Source organism: Bombus affinis, chromosome 8, assembly GCF_024516045.1.
Source record: "Bombus affinis isolate iyBomAffi1 chromosome 8, iyBomAffi1.2, whole genome shotgun sequence".
Lineage (NCBI taxonomy): Eukaryota > Metazoa > Arthropoda > Insecta > Hymenoptera > Apidae > Bombus > Bombus affinis.
In genome coordinates this window covers 14,544,099-14,559,974 of record NC_066351.1, presented here as the reverse complement: position 1 = coordinate 14,559,974, position 15,876 = coordinate 14,544,099, and the positions used below count along the sequence as shown (strand labels likewise).

At 39.3% G+C, this 15,876-nt stretch overlaps 1 protein-coding gene across 2 annotated transcripts in view; it reads right to left on the bottom strand.

Annotated features, from left to right (window-relative positions):
• Window positions 1-510: 510 nt before the first annotated feature.
• Window positions 511-15,876, bottom strand: part of LOC126919109 (heterogeneous nuclear ribonucleoprotein L) — a 164,703-nt gene continuing 149,337 nt past the window's right edge. For both annotated transcript variants that reach the window (XM_050727808.1, XM_050727809.1), the window contains exons 8-11: window positions 15,014-15,312; window positions 14,409-14,632; window positions 13,350-13,609; window positions 511-12,954 (exon numbers count right to left, since the gene is read on the bottom strand). In XM_050727808.1, coding sequence (XP_050583765.1) covers window positions 12,815-12,954; window positions 13,350-13,609; window positions 14,409-14,632; window positions 15,014-15,312 — 923 coding nt within the window. In that variant the 3' untranslated portion in view covers window positions 511-12,814. The remainder of the gene's footprint in view (window positions 12,955-13,349; window positions 13,610-14,408; window positions 14,633-15,013; window positions 15,313-15,876) is intronic.

Here is a 15,876-nt window from a genome sequence, read left to right as displayed (position 1 = left end):
TTTCGACAATTGCTCGCGGAAATGATAAAAAGTATCTACGAACCGCGAAGTACAACACGATCGAATCGGTCGTTTTGAAAACGGAATAAAAATCAAAAGTTAATCGATTACTCGCGTAACTATGTCACTAAACAAATAACAATTTGCAAGTAATTTCTGTTCATTTCTTAAATATAAATCTAGTACAAAGAAGTAGGAACAAAACAGATTGTTTATCGGGTAGATCTCGGTGGAAAATCAGGTCGTTCTCGAAACGATCGATTCCATTCGTCAACCATAAAAAAGTAAACAATAACTTACAATAAACGAGGATCGAAAACAGAAATTAACAAACCATGGTCGTGAACCGGAGATGGCGATGGTTGACACACGGTATCATTTGCAAAACTTGGAAGGATTAAAATTATTGTATCTTTGAGTAATAAAGGTATATATATATATACACATATATGCATATAATATGCATGGTATATGGTGTGGGTGTCAATGAATCGAGTCGCTGACGCTGAATATATTGAGTAGTATATGTTTTAATGATGTGACTCCATTAATATGTCAATATGCACAGGTAAATATTTCTTGTTATTATATAATAGAAGTGTTACAGTGTGTAATGTGATACGATAATAAATTTAATAGTAATCATATTATAATTAAGAACTTAAAATAACTCTAAAGGGTAAACTACATCACTATCGGCTAGCGACTATTTAGCGATAATAATAGCCTACCATGTCTTTTACTAGCGGCGCTCAGTGAGTGTGCTCTTTTCATTATTCTTTCTTTTTTCTTTTTTCAACATACCTTTCATTCTTCTTTCTCTCTCTCCCTTTCTCTCCCACTCTCACATTCTTCCTCTCTCTCTCTTTCTCTCAACGTGTAATTATTATTCCTCTGTGCTCGATGTTCCTTTCGTACCTATGTTGTTCTCTCCCAAATATTCATTTCTTTTCTATTTTTCTTTCATGTATTTCCTGTAACTCGTCGTTCGTTTCACTGCCTTTTTATCGTGTCCCTTGCAACCTGTCGCTTCTACAAACATCAACCGATTCGTTCCAGCTGCTTTTCACGTCTCTGTCCACGTTTCCTCCGCCTTCTTTTCGCCCGCTCGCGAACGATATACCACAGTCCGTATTCCCGGTTTTCCTCGTCGATTACTCCTCTCTCGTATCGTCCGACCATCCTAAAACCGTCCGATCGACGAATCTCTCGCGTACGATTGAAATAGAATGAACAGCGTACGCGAGAAATTCACCAGCGAGTATCTACAATTTAGAATGATTTCCTTAAATACGCGTCTCGTTCGAAACGTATCCTTTCAAACTTACATCCGACAAGAAGAACAGCAGAAGACAAACGTTAATAGGGGTGATTTCGACAGCGGATTGTGAAAAGCGGTCTTCGTGAACAGAGAGCTCGAAGCAGGCATCGAATTCTCGCGTGTATTTTTTTCTGTTTTCTTTTCTTTTTTTTTTTTTGCCTGTTTCTCAATTATAGACACACGTGTACAAGCGTCCCACATACCTCTAGGACTGTGGTGTGTGAGCGTCGAATTCAGTGGATTGGTTGGCGAGATGTTCGCATAAAGAAATGAATGAATGAGTCAGACTGTCGGTGATCTTTTTATACACATACACATACATAATAATCGTATATAAACATGAATGTGCGTGGATCGTGGGTGGTTGTGCTGTTGTGTTCAGTGTGTGACGGTCTACGTATTTAAATGATTTTTTTTATCTCGTTCTTCCTTATTATTCGTTTTGCTATTTCGCTTGCATTTTTGTTTGGTTCAGTTTCTTTTACTTTATACATGTGTATTCTTTTTGTTGGCGAGTGTACGTTTTATTCAAGTTTCAACGCGATTTTGTTTTTTTTTTTTAATATTTTGTTAAATACAGGCGGCGATGAAACAGGATCGAAAAACGCTAAAAATCGCGTTTGTCGCCTGGTTCATTCCGCCAGTAGTTCGTGCCACGATATTCTCTTCCGTGTTTGCCATTTGAACCTAAGGAAAAATCGTCTGGTCGTTCCTCGAGGGCCTCGCGTATCATGATGCGCTACTATTTGCTTTAACGAACGTCTTACAAAGTGCTAGCCTGAAGTAGGAGCTCTGTGTCGCGTGAAAATCGCGGGTACGATGTCGCCGAAAAGTGCCACTAGAAACGAGCTGTCACATCCTCGCGCGTGTTTCTACCCATTTCTAACTTCTTTTAAATATTTTCTTCGATTCTAATAATTATCTCTGTGCTACTTTTATTTTACCTTACTTTTTACTTTTTATACCTTAGTTTTTGGTCTCGCGATTTCCTCGTCTACGATTAGTAACAATCGTTCTAGTGGACCTCGAGCTGGATGATCGAGATGAATTACTACAGGATTGCACGAAACGAAGAGGATACTACCTCGTGTTCCAATTAAGCTGCTATATAGCTTTGAAAAGCGAATCACGAACGATGTATGTTTTTATTGTTTAGTTTCTTTTTTTACGATTTTGTTTATTCTCACCCTCCTCTCTCTCTCTCTATCTCTCTGCGGCTGTTATATTAATTCCATTTTTATATTTTCCGTTGGTTCTCCCGCTTTGCTTTTCTATTTATTCTTCGTTTATTTCTATATGTATACGAGTGTGGGGAACGACGCGGCTGGCACACACGACGACGGAAAATTCGGTCGAAAAGGGTAACAATTCCAGAACTAATGGGATTTCAATTATTTATATTTCATAATCAGTTTTTCTATATATATTTTCATTTCTTTTTTCTTTCATATAGAATCTGTAGATAATACATTCTTGGCAAATCCGAAAAAACTGATTCCAAAATAGGAACAGATCATTGTGCGAACTATGTATACAGGGTGCAAGTTTTGTTTTTTTGTTTTTTTTATTTTTGAATCATCCTTCATTTCCGTATGTATCTTTTTTTTTCTGTTGTTGTTTCGTTCTGTTTCACTGTTTCATTGGCTTTCTTGTTTAATATGTTGTGGTTATTGTTGCTGTATATCTTTATCTTTGTTACTGTTGTCGTCGCGAGAAACACACGTGCGTGTATATCGAATGAATTATTTCCTGCTCGAAACTATGTATATCTATAGTAATATATATGCTGTTTCCTTTGCGTGCTTGGGTGTATGTGTGTGTGTGTGTGTGTGTACGCGCGCGTGCGTGTGTATGTGAGTGTTTTAGCTTTCGTTCGTTTCGTATTTTTCTTTAATTGTTTGTTGTTTTCGTTTAATGCTTGTTTGTTTATTATCATTATTTTATTTTATTTTTTTTTTGGTTCAATCAGCATCTTTCTTTACTTTTTTTCCCATTATTATTTTTAATTTTTCATCTGAACGGTGGTACATTTGATAGGGTGCACAGGGCTGCTAGGCACAGATAATTGACTCGCAAATAACTCTTCAAACAACATTAGAGCGTACGACATACAAGTATTAATATACACATTACATCATTAATTATTATTATTATTTTTTTTTTTATCCTTTTGTTTTCGTTTAAAGAGTAATCATATATTGGAGTGTGTCTGTCTGTCTGTGTCTCCTGTCTCTTCGCCGTTGTGTGAATGTGTCACCTCTTCGTTCGATGTGTGTTTGAATATCTACGATCGCTTCTATGTGTCGTATCTGATGTTTTTCTTTCTTAATTTTCTAATGTCTCGAATGAACGTGCGCTGCGACATCACAGACTAATTATGGATGGTTAATGCTCGTATCCCGAGTATCGAGACTTATAAAACAAGGTCGTTTTGCAATCACTGTAGATCGCTGTAGCTGCGATTTTTCGACATTTTCTCGCTTCGCGATCTGTTTTAACATTGATAAAAGTTGGAAATTATATATATAAAACAAGGTTGATCGCTATAAGTTTTCAACAACGTTAAAATTTCAACTTTACGCTAGATTTAGAAATCACGTTTCTAAATGACTTAAAATTCAAACACGTTGACGCTAAAATTTTCTCTGGAAAGTTGAAAAATTGATAATTAATCGATTAAATTAATCACGAGATTAAAGTTAAAATATTTTGATCTCCATACTCGAAGATCGCCAACTTTGAGGAGCATGGCGCCATCTTTCCCCTCCGTATCGATCCCGAAATCGCGACGATCCAATGTCTCCGTGTGGCGAAATGAAACCTCGTTCAACGAGGAATAGCATTACCTATCCATCTTCGGCTATCTTGACGCAGTGCCTGGTTGTCGTGTGTTGGTCTTGGTGTATGTTCAATGACGTGCGATGGTGAGTGTTTGGTGAATGTATAATACGTGTACCGATGTCGAGTATTTCGAGTGTGTGATGTTGCTGATGCGTGTACAATCAATGTATAATAATGTATACAGTGTCAACAAATTCTTATTACAATCTAGTTTGTCTTTTGACGCAGCGATGGGAAGACAGAGCATAGAGACCCTTCTTGGCTCAGATGTACAATAACGAGGTGGATTATGTTCTTTTTTTTTCTTTAGTTTGGAAGGAGGAAATGAAAAGGAACGATGAAGAAGGACAGGAGAGGGGAGGGAATGATTTTGTTTCCTTTGATCTCTTTTTCAAAGGGAGAAAAGGGATAAATTTGGTATGTATAGCCTAAAATTTTCACAGCGTGTATAAACGAGACGCCGAAATAGAGACAAAAAGGGATAAGGGGGGGAGGGGGAAAGAAACGCGTATCATTGTTGAAAAGGACACGTTTCTAGGATTAAACGTTTCGAAACATTGATATGGCGTATGGTAGTGCTTTTGGGATACGTAAGATTCTGATATGTGGGGCAGGTATATGTTACTTGGTAATACTTAGAGGGGAAGGAGGGATCGCTAAAAAGGTTACTGCGCTTTGGTTTATTTTGTTTGGCCCAGAGCGGTTTCCGGTGTTGCAACGAGAAAGAACGCGCGATTGCTTGATGCTTTATGGCACTCGAAGCTGCTTCCATCGAGTATATCCGGAAAGAAACCTCGGGCAACGATGTTTCAAACGTTGTTTACAGTGGCTTAAACAAACACTGGATATCGTAAGAAATAAAAAAAGAAACAGAGAGGAAAACGTTTAGGGAACATCATACTCGTGTTTTTTTTCTTGTTATTGGAATTCTTCTCAGGCACGCTTCGAGTACCTGCAGGCATCAATGCATCCGATTAATTGCATAAAAATATAATTACTTGAAACGTGGTAAGTCGCGAGATCGGAGCGACCGCTTTGAGACTTATTCGAGATATCGACGTTAGCACAGGTACTTGTTCTTTCTCTTGTTCTTTTATTATTTTATTCCTTTTCATTTCTGTCGTGGCCGCAAATGCGTACGAGTGTCATTTTTATTTTTCCCCCCTTCGCTTTCGTTTTCGTTCAGCGATGCAACATTAATATTTGAAAACAGTAAAATGGTCGAAAGGATCTCGCGTCGCCGCGTCGCTCGGATATCGCAACGAACGAGAGCAACGAGCCTTCTTGCGAACAAAAGAAATCAAAGCGCACCCGGCAGTAATACCTTTTTTCGCAATACTATTAATCAATAACAATATTAACGATATGTACCTACTCTCCAATCTACCTAACATTACCTAACTACAAACATTAAACCTAACGCTTTTAAACGCAATATCGATCGTCGTAACATTACTTAATTCGTTCCAATTTTCACAAAATTGGAACTATAAATAATAATTAATTAATTATAATAATAATTAATAATAATAATAATAATGGTAATAATAATAATAATAATAATAATAGTAATAATCATCGTCGTCATCACCATCATCATCGTAATCATCATCGTCGTCGTCGTCATCGCGATAATACTAATCAATCATAATTACACACTCAATCGTCGATATATAATTGAAATTCTCATGCGAGCTGCAAATATATACATACAGATGGGATATGTATTTTCGTGTTTTTAGACTCAAAACCAAACGTGTTTATCTTTTTCTTTCTATCCTTCTTTCATCTCTTATTTTTTCTCATACGCACACTCTCTCTTTCTCTCTCTCTCTCCCTCTGTCGATAATTAATCATCGACACAGATGACTTTATACTCTCACTCTCTCCCTCTCTCTCTCTCTCTCTCTCTCTCGCTTTACAACCTCGTAAATTTCATATTGTTCTTTTTTTCAATTTTTTTTTTCTTCCTTTTTTTTCCCCTTAAACTTTCGAGTGTATATTTTAATTTTGCTTTATCTATTATCGTCGGTGTGTGTATGTGTGTATTTGTGTGTATGTTTTACACAGTGCTATTTAGACGCTATCTGAAATACTGTATCGTTACAGACTCTCTACACGCTACAATTATAATTTGATTTTTTTGTACATACAGAAGAATCTCTCTCTGTTCCAACGGGAATATTCATCGTCGGAGGACGAACACACACATGTACGCACGCACACACACAGATATATATATATGTATGTATATATATATATATATTTCTCTTATATTTATAATATACACACACGATCTGGATTCCGGACGGCGCGCTCTTTCTCTCCATTTTTGTACACTTTTGTCATTTCCGTGTTCACTCATTCGAAGAAACGAGACGATATCGTTTAGCGGCAAATTGCTGCGTGCTACGTGTTTTTTCTTTTTCTGTTTCATTTTTGTCACACGAGCGAGCGTTCACAGACAGAGCGAAGTTATTAAGAAGCTATGTACAAGCCGAGTCGAAAGAATACGATCGCTAACGTTTCACGGCGCGTTCTGCGCAATTGCCTCGTCGTCCGGAACGCGACCGCGGCGCGTCTTTTATATTTTTCGTCGAGCCTCCGAAGAGAAAGATCGAAGAAAAGAACGAAGGACTGGGAAAAATCCTTCGCTCGTGGAAGCTCGTCGTCCTCCGATGGAACAGCACAGCGATCGTTCAAAACTCTGTGTGTGTCTTTAAATTTAACCCTTCCGCCGTCGGTCGATCTAGGCGCAACGTCTTCGAACAGACAAGCAACTACCGCTTTACAAACTGTTGTTTCGCCTCCTAACACGCTTCGAACGAGATAGTAGTCGCGATTTTTTAGCTTTGTTTGCGTTTTACGGAGTATTCTCCGCGTGCACTTGTATCCACTTTCTAAAGCACGCACGCTCCGATACACGCTGCTATACACGGCCATTCTGTATTAAAGTTTTTTACACGGATGCCCGGCTCACGATCGTATAACCGGAGGATCGTCGTCGTGTCTAGAATTAGGTGCACACGCGTTCCTACGAGGTACAATTTAGGAGCCATTCGGTCTAATCGATGAAGAATATAACGCACGACGGCGGGAAGAGCTAAATGTAAAGTGCTAATGATAATAATAGTAGTAGTAGTAGTGGTAGTAGTAGTAATAGTAGTAGTAGTAGTAGTAGTAGTTGATAGCAGAGTGAACCTTCCGTTCGTCGCGAAACGTATGAAGAGAAGAACAGAAAACGAAAAGAAAAAAAAATATAGGGAGACATCGCGAGGGAATATTACTCTGAAAGGTTGTTGCTTGCTTAGTTCTTTGCTTTTGTCCAGTGTTGCACATAGAAATACACAGCACGGGGAAAATGTGTGGTTTCTTTCATTGTTTTTTTTTTTCGTTTTTTCCCATTTTTTTTTTTTTTTTTTTATCAAGTGTTCGTTGTTAAACATGTATACTAGCGTAAAATTTACTTTACCACACACGCTCATCATGTACAGGTAAAGTGTCAGAAAATAAGCGACAGTCTGGCATGCGTGCTTGACCTCTCAAATACAATACGCTTTTTTATATTTTACTTATGTACTGATTTTTTTTTTTTTTGCTCCTTAGATTCAACCATTTTTTCATCTGTCTTAATGGGTTTTCACTCTCGCAAAACTGTGTACCTAAAGTACATCACACCGGAGTGGAATTCGCATCAGGAGGGTATCGTTACGGCCGAGCTATTATTCTTTTTCGTCGAAACGAGACGACGTGTCTAACACGCAATTCCTTAAAAGCGAAGGTGCATCCGGTACTTTATGTTTCGCTTTATTTTATTTGTTCCTTCTCAAAGTGTTCCTCATACAACTCGGTTCATTTAAAAGCTTTTAATAACTTTCTATATCGTAAGAGGATAACGTATCGCTCGAGCAAAGTTTGAGAAGACGAACAAACGTTATTGGTACTTAAAAAAACGTGAAGAAAGGAGGAGGTAGAAAAATTAAGAGGGAGATATAAGAAAGTCGAACGTGTTTGCATATAGATTCATACTTGAAGAATTACTCTTCGGTTTTTCTTATCGAACAAACAGAAAATAAAATCGGATCTTACGTTGGACGTAACGACACAAATTTTTCTAATAGTTTGTTACATATCGGCATACGAATTTATAAAACGATACACTCTTGATTTAAATATGCCATGCTCCGCAAATCACATTTAATATTTATATATGTATTATATATATATGCGTGTGTTGCGTATGTTGTGTGTATAATATATATACATATATCTACAAAATGTTATGATATGATTACAAGTCCTAGTGTCTTAAATCTATTTCTTTTTTCCATTCTCCCCTTTATCTTACGCGTTAGGTCCTGCTCACTATTTTAAAACAAAAATTCCCAAATATTTTTCATCGTCGGATAAAATAGCGATACGACTGTTTACTCTCTATCATAAAACCTAATTTCTTTGTAATCCTATATGTATATATAATTACACAATAGAAAGAGAGACGAAGAGGAGAGAGAGAGAAAATTATAGTAAAACCATTATTATTATTGCTGCTGTTATTGCTATTCGTAATAAAAATAATAGCAGCAATAACAATAACGATTTCGCTATAATTCATAATAAAAAGTACGAGTATGTGATGTAAAAACAATTTTATAGTTCTTCGACACGTGGCCGCTTAAAAAACAAGACGGATGAGAATGAAATATAACGTCTGTAAATCGTGAAACAGAATACAACATTTATCGTGAACAGGAATCGAGAAACGCTAAACGAACGATCGCTGTCGTCAACGCAACGATCATCAAGCACATCGTTTTTATTATAGTGCATCTTCTTTGTTTGTTTGCTTAAATTATTCTTTGTTTTCTCATTTCGTTTTTCTTAATTTTTCTAGCTTAGTACCTTTGTCACTCTCTTTTTATCTTTTTCTCTCTTTCACTCTCATTATCTCTCTCTCCCTCACTCACACACACACACACACACACACAGACACACACACTCTCTCTCTCTCTTGCGTCGATATACACCTATACGTATCACTCTACGATTGATAAGCAATCATTTCCAATTTTTCAAACGAGAAACTCTCGTTTTCTAAATTTACTTTATTGTAATCCTTGCCTCGCATTCTTTTTCTCGTTTATCTCGACACTCAATAGTCTCGATCCTCGCTTTTGTGTACTGAGCCTCTTAAAACGATATACAACTTATCCTCTAGTTGTATTGTAACAAATATTGCCTCGAATATAAACACCTTTTTTTTCCCTTAATTCCCTTATTTAAGTTTATAATTCTCGTTATTATATATTTTCTTTTTTTTCTTTTTTTTTCTTTGCGTAAATTAGGTCTCTCTCTCTCTCTCTCTCACGATCAATGGACAAAAAATGGCGGCTACTTCTTTCTCTCGCTCTCTCCCACGCATCCCTTTAAAAAGAGGGGTAAACCAACACGTTTAACCCTTTTTCTTTCCCCACTTGTTTATTTGTGTTTTGTTTTATTTCTTATTATCTTACGTTACGTATGGCCGAGTCAAGTCTCTATCGTCATTTTTTGTTTTTTGTTGTTGTTGTTTTTTTTTTTTACATGTATTTAGAGTAATCATTTGGTTCACTTCGAAAAAAAAACACAACTTATTACCTTTATATGTACTTGTATTATTATTATTATTATTATTTTGCTTTAACCTTACGCTTTTTTTCGCATTTTTTTTATGCACTTTTTTTTGTTTTATTTCTTAAATCGGAGATCTAAAACCTTTCTTATAAAAACGCCCCCCGGCCCGACAAAATATTGCCGTGGGACCACTAATATATATTGTGTGTCGTCGACTTCATTGTATTCATATAAAATTCAATTCACAGTCCGCGATCTGATCAATAGTGTACGAGCGTTTGAAGAGAATATAACCTTCGGTCGTTTGGCTTTCCACTCTTTCTCTTCCTAGCTCTGTATTTTTTTCTGCTTTCTTTTAACGTTTCCCTCTTTCTATAGCAGTGCACTGGTATCGAGTCGACGTCGCAACCTGAACACTACAGCTCGGGCGGACTTTCGGTTTCTCGTTCTTTTCTCCTCCGCAATTCCATCCTTATCTCGCTTATCGTCGAGGAAGCAGGAGACATCAACGATTTTCCATTCTTCCGATCGATAAATACGAACGTCTCTCTTTCCATCCTTTCCCCCCTCCCCCCCATCTTTTTCTTCCATTTTTCCTTTAATCGTTTCCCTTCTCCAAAAACCGAGACTCGCAAGAAGCTTCCTCGTGCGACACGGAAAGAAAAAGCGACCCGCATTCGAGACGAACTGCGAGCATCCATCTTTCCATGTTCTTTTTTCTTTTCATTTTTTTCTACCCTATTTTCCGACCGATCTCCGGCAATACATGCAACCGGATATCGCGAGACCGAAGAATCCGGGATTCTGCGTGCGAAAAGCAAACGCTTTTTCACCGAACTTCCTTTTTTTTCTTTTCTTTCTTCCTCTTTTTCCTCTCTCTCTATTCGAGCACAATTCCAAGCGTTGTAAATAAAATCTGAACAATGTGAAAACATAAATAGATATTCGTTCGAAGCGCATGTATGGATATCAATATATAATATAGATATATACACGTACAGAGTATATAAAACAACGACAGACAGAGCTATCAGTAATCGAAGAATAGCGAGACTTTCCCGTTTCTTATCCAGTTATTTAGTTGCTTAACTTTTTTTTCTTTTTCTTTCTCTCGTTCCTTTGCTGTATAGCAAAAGTATATTCTCGCGAGTCGAATGTAACTGTTTTATTATTATTTATATCTGTTTGTTTATCTCGTTCGTCGTGACGGAGTAGTGTCAGCTTTTTTCTTTCCCCTAGACGGACCTACTCGTACGAACGATTGATCCAGATCCTCTGAACACTCTCAGATAACAGTATCCTGTGTGTAGTTTCTAATGGTCAATGAGGAACCTCCGATTTATTGGATCCCATGAGAAATGGTCAACGAGGAACACGGTGCACTCGGCTTCGAGATCGTGGAGGTGTCTTTTTCGTTACGCTTGCTTCTTTCGTTTCATTTTTCTTTTTCTCATTTTGCCTGGTTAAAATCTGCACGTAAAACTGATATATTGTAGTAGCTCGTACATGTGCCACAAATTCTGTTTCCTTTTATCAGAACGGCACACGCGCTACGAAAACGAATAATGTGAAACGAATGACGTGCAACGTCATACACGCTGGATCAACGTAGAAGCGACTATTGTGTTAATGGTCTGTCTGTTTTGCGAGAAACTGTCGATTTTTCACTTCTTGTTTGTCAATTTTTTCAAATCTTTTCTTCCTTTTTTTTTTTTTGGTTTCGAATGTCTCTTCGAACAACGATAACAAGTAATAGTCGCGAGTACAAGACAATTTCTCGACAGTTGCCCACGAAACCTGTTAGTCTTGCTTCCCCAGCCCATGATATGTAATCCGTGGCCACCATGGCATACTCCTATTAGACGCAGGATCTTGCCCATTCTCTCTATATATACAAGTCAATCCTTCGGGATCCTAGCGTCTAACAGAAGGAAAGAAGCTTCCGCGAAAGCGACGAATCGAATCCTCTGCTGTATTTTTCCAATTGTTTCCCTTCTCCCAAAAAAAGGAAAGTTATATTCCTTGCTTCGTTTAGATCATCGATGAATTTCAACGACGAGAGGATTCGTCTCGAGTTAATACTGACACACACACACACACACACTAGTAGCACACCGTGGAGAATCGGTGTCCAAACACCGTTCGGGATCTCCGCGCTACGGACTAAGCACGTATACCCGGACCTCGCCAAAGCAACGCAAGGAGGAGTGAAGAAACGAAAGAAGAATAGAATGGAATCGAAATAAATTGCATAGAGAAAAGAAACAGAAGGAAACTATAGAGAAAACGAACAAAAAAAAAGGTGTAAAGATCATACAGAGCATAGTGTGTAAATTGATCGAGAGGGGCAGAAAGCAACAGGCAAAAGAAAGATGAACATCGCTGCCTCTCGATGTTTCGCCTTTCTCGACATTTCCATTTATCCAGTTATGCGGACGATCCTCGATGACTTTCGTGCAGCCCACTCGTGCCACGCTCCACCCTGTCGACGACGATGATCCCGCCGACGCCGCGATCATCTTTTTCAGTGAGAAACTTTTTCGAGCCAGATTATCTTAATTTGTTCTCCTCGATTCTCGAGGCCGAGTTCCGTCTCGCTGACCCTCGAACGGAACCGATTCTTCCAGTGACCAGCGTCTGATCTTTGCCAGGTGGTCACCACGCGACGAGTAGGAGAAGAAGAATTGTAGCAGCAGCAGCGCAGGAGAAGAATTTATAGGTGAACGAGGTTTCGTTATCGTGGTTGTTGTCTCGTATTGCTACCTCGTCCGGCGAGTAGGCCCGCTGCTCCTCTCATCCGTACGGCCAGAACGTAGGTAACGGAGGCGGTGGCGGCGGCGGCACGGTAGGATATAGAGTCGGGGTGGCGATCAGGACGCAGGTGGGCGGCAAGGGAGGCGGCACGGGCGGTAAAACCGGGGATAGTGTAATCGCTGCGGCTGGGTGCAGGGCCGTGCCCGTCGGGGCACACAACGGGTGCAGGGCGAGAGAGGGACGCTGGCGCTGACGTTGACGCTGCTGGCCCTGGACCTCGCCGTTCTATTCCGAGTCCTGCTGCATTTTGACGTGGCCATTACCGGCGGAATTGGTCGACGTACTGCCGCTGCTCGGTGGGAAACTCGTTGGTATGGTGCGCGACGACGAGAAGCACAGTTTCATGATGTATGGGAATTTGCCATCTGGAAAACAAACAGTCGAATAGGAATCGATTAGTTTCGTTGTTCTATACGATTATTAAATTATGTACTTTATAAAATTTTACTTTATAAAATTACCATATAGGCGAGAAAAACGAATATTAAACGAACGCGCGGATTTCCTTTTTGCGGTTACGATGTTAAAGAATGGAATTTGAAAGAGAATTGCGAACGAAGCGTTGCGTTAACGCGATATTCGATCTTAATTGGTTAATATTGGTCGAACAGCGGTTGGTGATTGATCGTTTTTATTAAATTTTGCGTGTGATAGGATTGGTGTTCTGTAAAAAGGAATTTAACAGGGTTTCTTCTAAAGAGAATAGGATCTAAATGGAAAAAGCGTGTTCTTTTTTAAAGGTGTTCGTGTATGTACTTACTGCTGTTTTCCAATGCTGTATGATTGCATTCCATGATCGCAGCTACCGCGATTCCTACGCTGCTGAACTCGATAAGACCGGACGATGATCGTTCCGATTTAAGGGGGAACAGTTTTACTGTCGTTGGAGCCTCGATACCGCGTTCCACGAACACACGATGCACGGTTTCTTCGGTTAAATCTGGGGGTGTGTTGAAAAAATGGACTATCTTCGAGGGTGGCTGTATTCTATTTTTATTGGCCATTGCTGGATTTAGGAACCTGCAATCAAAAAGAAAAAGAAAAACGCACGTTTGATTATTAATCCAACGTTACGCTCGTTGCGACATTATATTTAATAAATTTATGAGTTTCATCAACTGCGATTAGAGCAGAGTAATTAAACATCTGTCGTACTTAAACATCGTTTGCCTGTTTATTACAATGAACGATTATTACCCATGGAAACGACAGCATCGTGTAACACAATGGATCAGATGAATCGAAAGCAATTTCCACTAAATTCTAGTATTTTAAAGCGAGATACTCGCAATTAATATTCCCAGCGGCAGTTTTACAATCAACGAAACATGCTAGGCCCCGAAACATGTACATTTCAATATCAGCCGTCGCAATTAAACTCTCATCGAATAAATATTAAACGTATCGGAGAAGAGGAGCTTCAAATCTCCGGAAGTAGGAGCGCCGTTAATTGCACTGCACCGCTGTTCCGTTCCATAGGAAACATGTTGGTCGCGCAAAATGCTCGCCCAGTTCCTCTAACTGCTATAGAATCGAGATTCTCTCGTTAACGTTCATTCATCGTCGCGACAAGACTCTAGATTGATTTGAATCGTGGTAAGTTCTTTAGCGAATCGATGGCCACATTTGACAAATATTTGCTCAACGGACAAACAAGTGTGCCTGGTGATTTTTGTTTCAATAAAAAAGATCGAGCAATTATCGGTTGAGAAAAATCAATGAAAAGATAAAATCGAGAATAAGAGAAGGAGAAGAGGAGATTGTGGAGAGAAGGAATATGGTTTAGAATATTGCAGGAGATACGATGGTTTAGCTGTACCTGTTATTCTTGCTTCCTGTGAAATCTTTGAAGCTCGCTGTCTTGTCAGGCAAAATGTAGGGGTTAGTGACGTCTGAAAGAAAAGCCTGCTTCGAGAAGCCAAGCTGCAGCCTTCCGTCTGTACCGATCGTCACGTTGTTCAGATTTTGTAAACAACGTTCCACTGCTATATTGTCGCCCATTTGTATCATGGCGCAGCCTTCTTTCGTCTTCAAGAACTTCACCTGTTACGAAATCAAGAGCATATTTTTGTTCAAGCTTCTTCCCTATTTATTGGATTTTAGAATTTAAATCACCGTTCAAATCAAAAAATTTACTCGTTCTACGGCTCTAAATATTCTACCAAAGACAAATTAACGTTAATACAAATTTTTCCCAAACAAGGAAGACGTTCCAATTCAAATCTAATTGTCTACGATACCACTGACCAAAGAATTTATTCTAGTTGCTACCAATACGATATGAGCGACTACGAAGCATATTCCCCCATTTGCAAACCCCAAAACCATCCGCCCTTCTTCGATCGCTATCAACAAACTTGAACCGATATCGTCGTCTAACAATGAAAAACATTACGGTGGGTTAAGACGAAAACCGGATCGTACCTTCGTTACGTTACCATACAGGCAGAACAAGTTGAATAGCTTGTCCGTGTTGACTTTATCCGGCTGAAGTCCGTAAACCATCATGACGGAACCCTGAGTGCTCGATGGCGGCGTCTGTCCCAAGGTGGGCACGTAACCGGGCCGAGGTGGCGTAGGATGTATGGGTTCCCGACCGCTAAAATCACTCTTAATACCGTAACGCTCAACATAGGGCTCCGGATACGTTGCTGGTCCATTGAAATTCTCCTCGTAACGATCATGACCAGCACCCGGGGGGAAAGTTACCTGTGGCGTGGATCCTACGAACAAAAGCAGCGGGGGGAAGAGGAGAGGATATTTGATTGTCCTTTGTTTCTGCACTGGATGATTTCATTTCGCGTGTATTATACGCGGTGTGTCGCGGTTCGTGTGCTCGCGCGTTCGCTCTCACGTGTTCCGTGTTCAACGGTACGCTAATTATGGAAATCGAGCGACTGTTGCGTCCCTATTAATCACGCGGCAAGAGGAAATATTAATCGTTCCCGTTGAATGCTCGTTTAACGCGTCGACGATCAAATGAACGAGGGAAACCGACCTTTTTACGCCGCGTTGCATCGCTTCGACTGTTTAAGCAGGTCTTCGCGGTGAGAATTTGGGACAATTTTGTTAGAATTAGAACATTCCATACGATCATAATTTAATCACCGGACTGTCGATGTTTATGCGTTTGTGGAGCTCGAAAGTGCGCAGCAAATACACAGAATGCGTACGATATGCAAAAAGGTATAAAATATTGATAGTATGGGAGAGAAAGGGATAAGAATATGTATGCGTGAGATTTTATTTTTTCACCTAAGAAGTTTCAGAATAGTTATACATACATG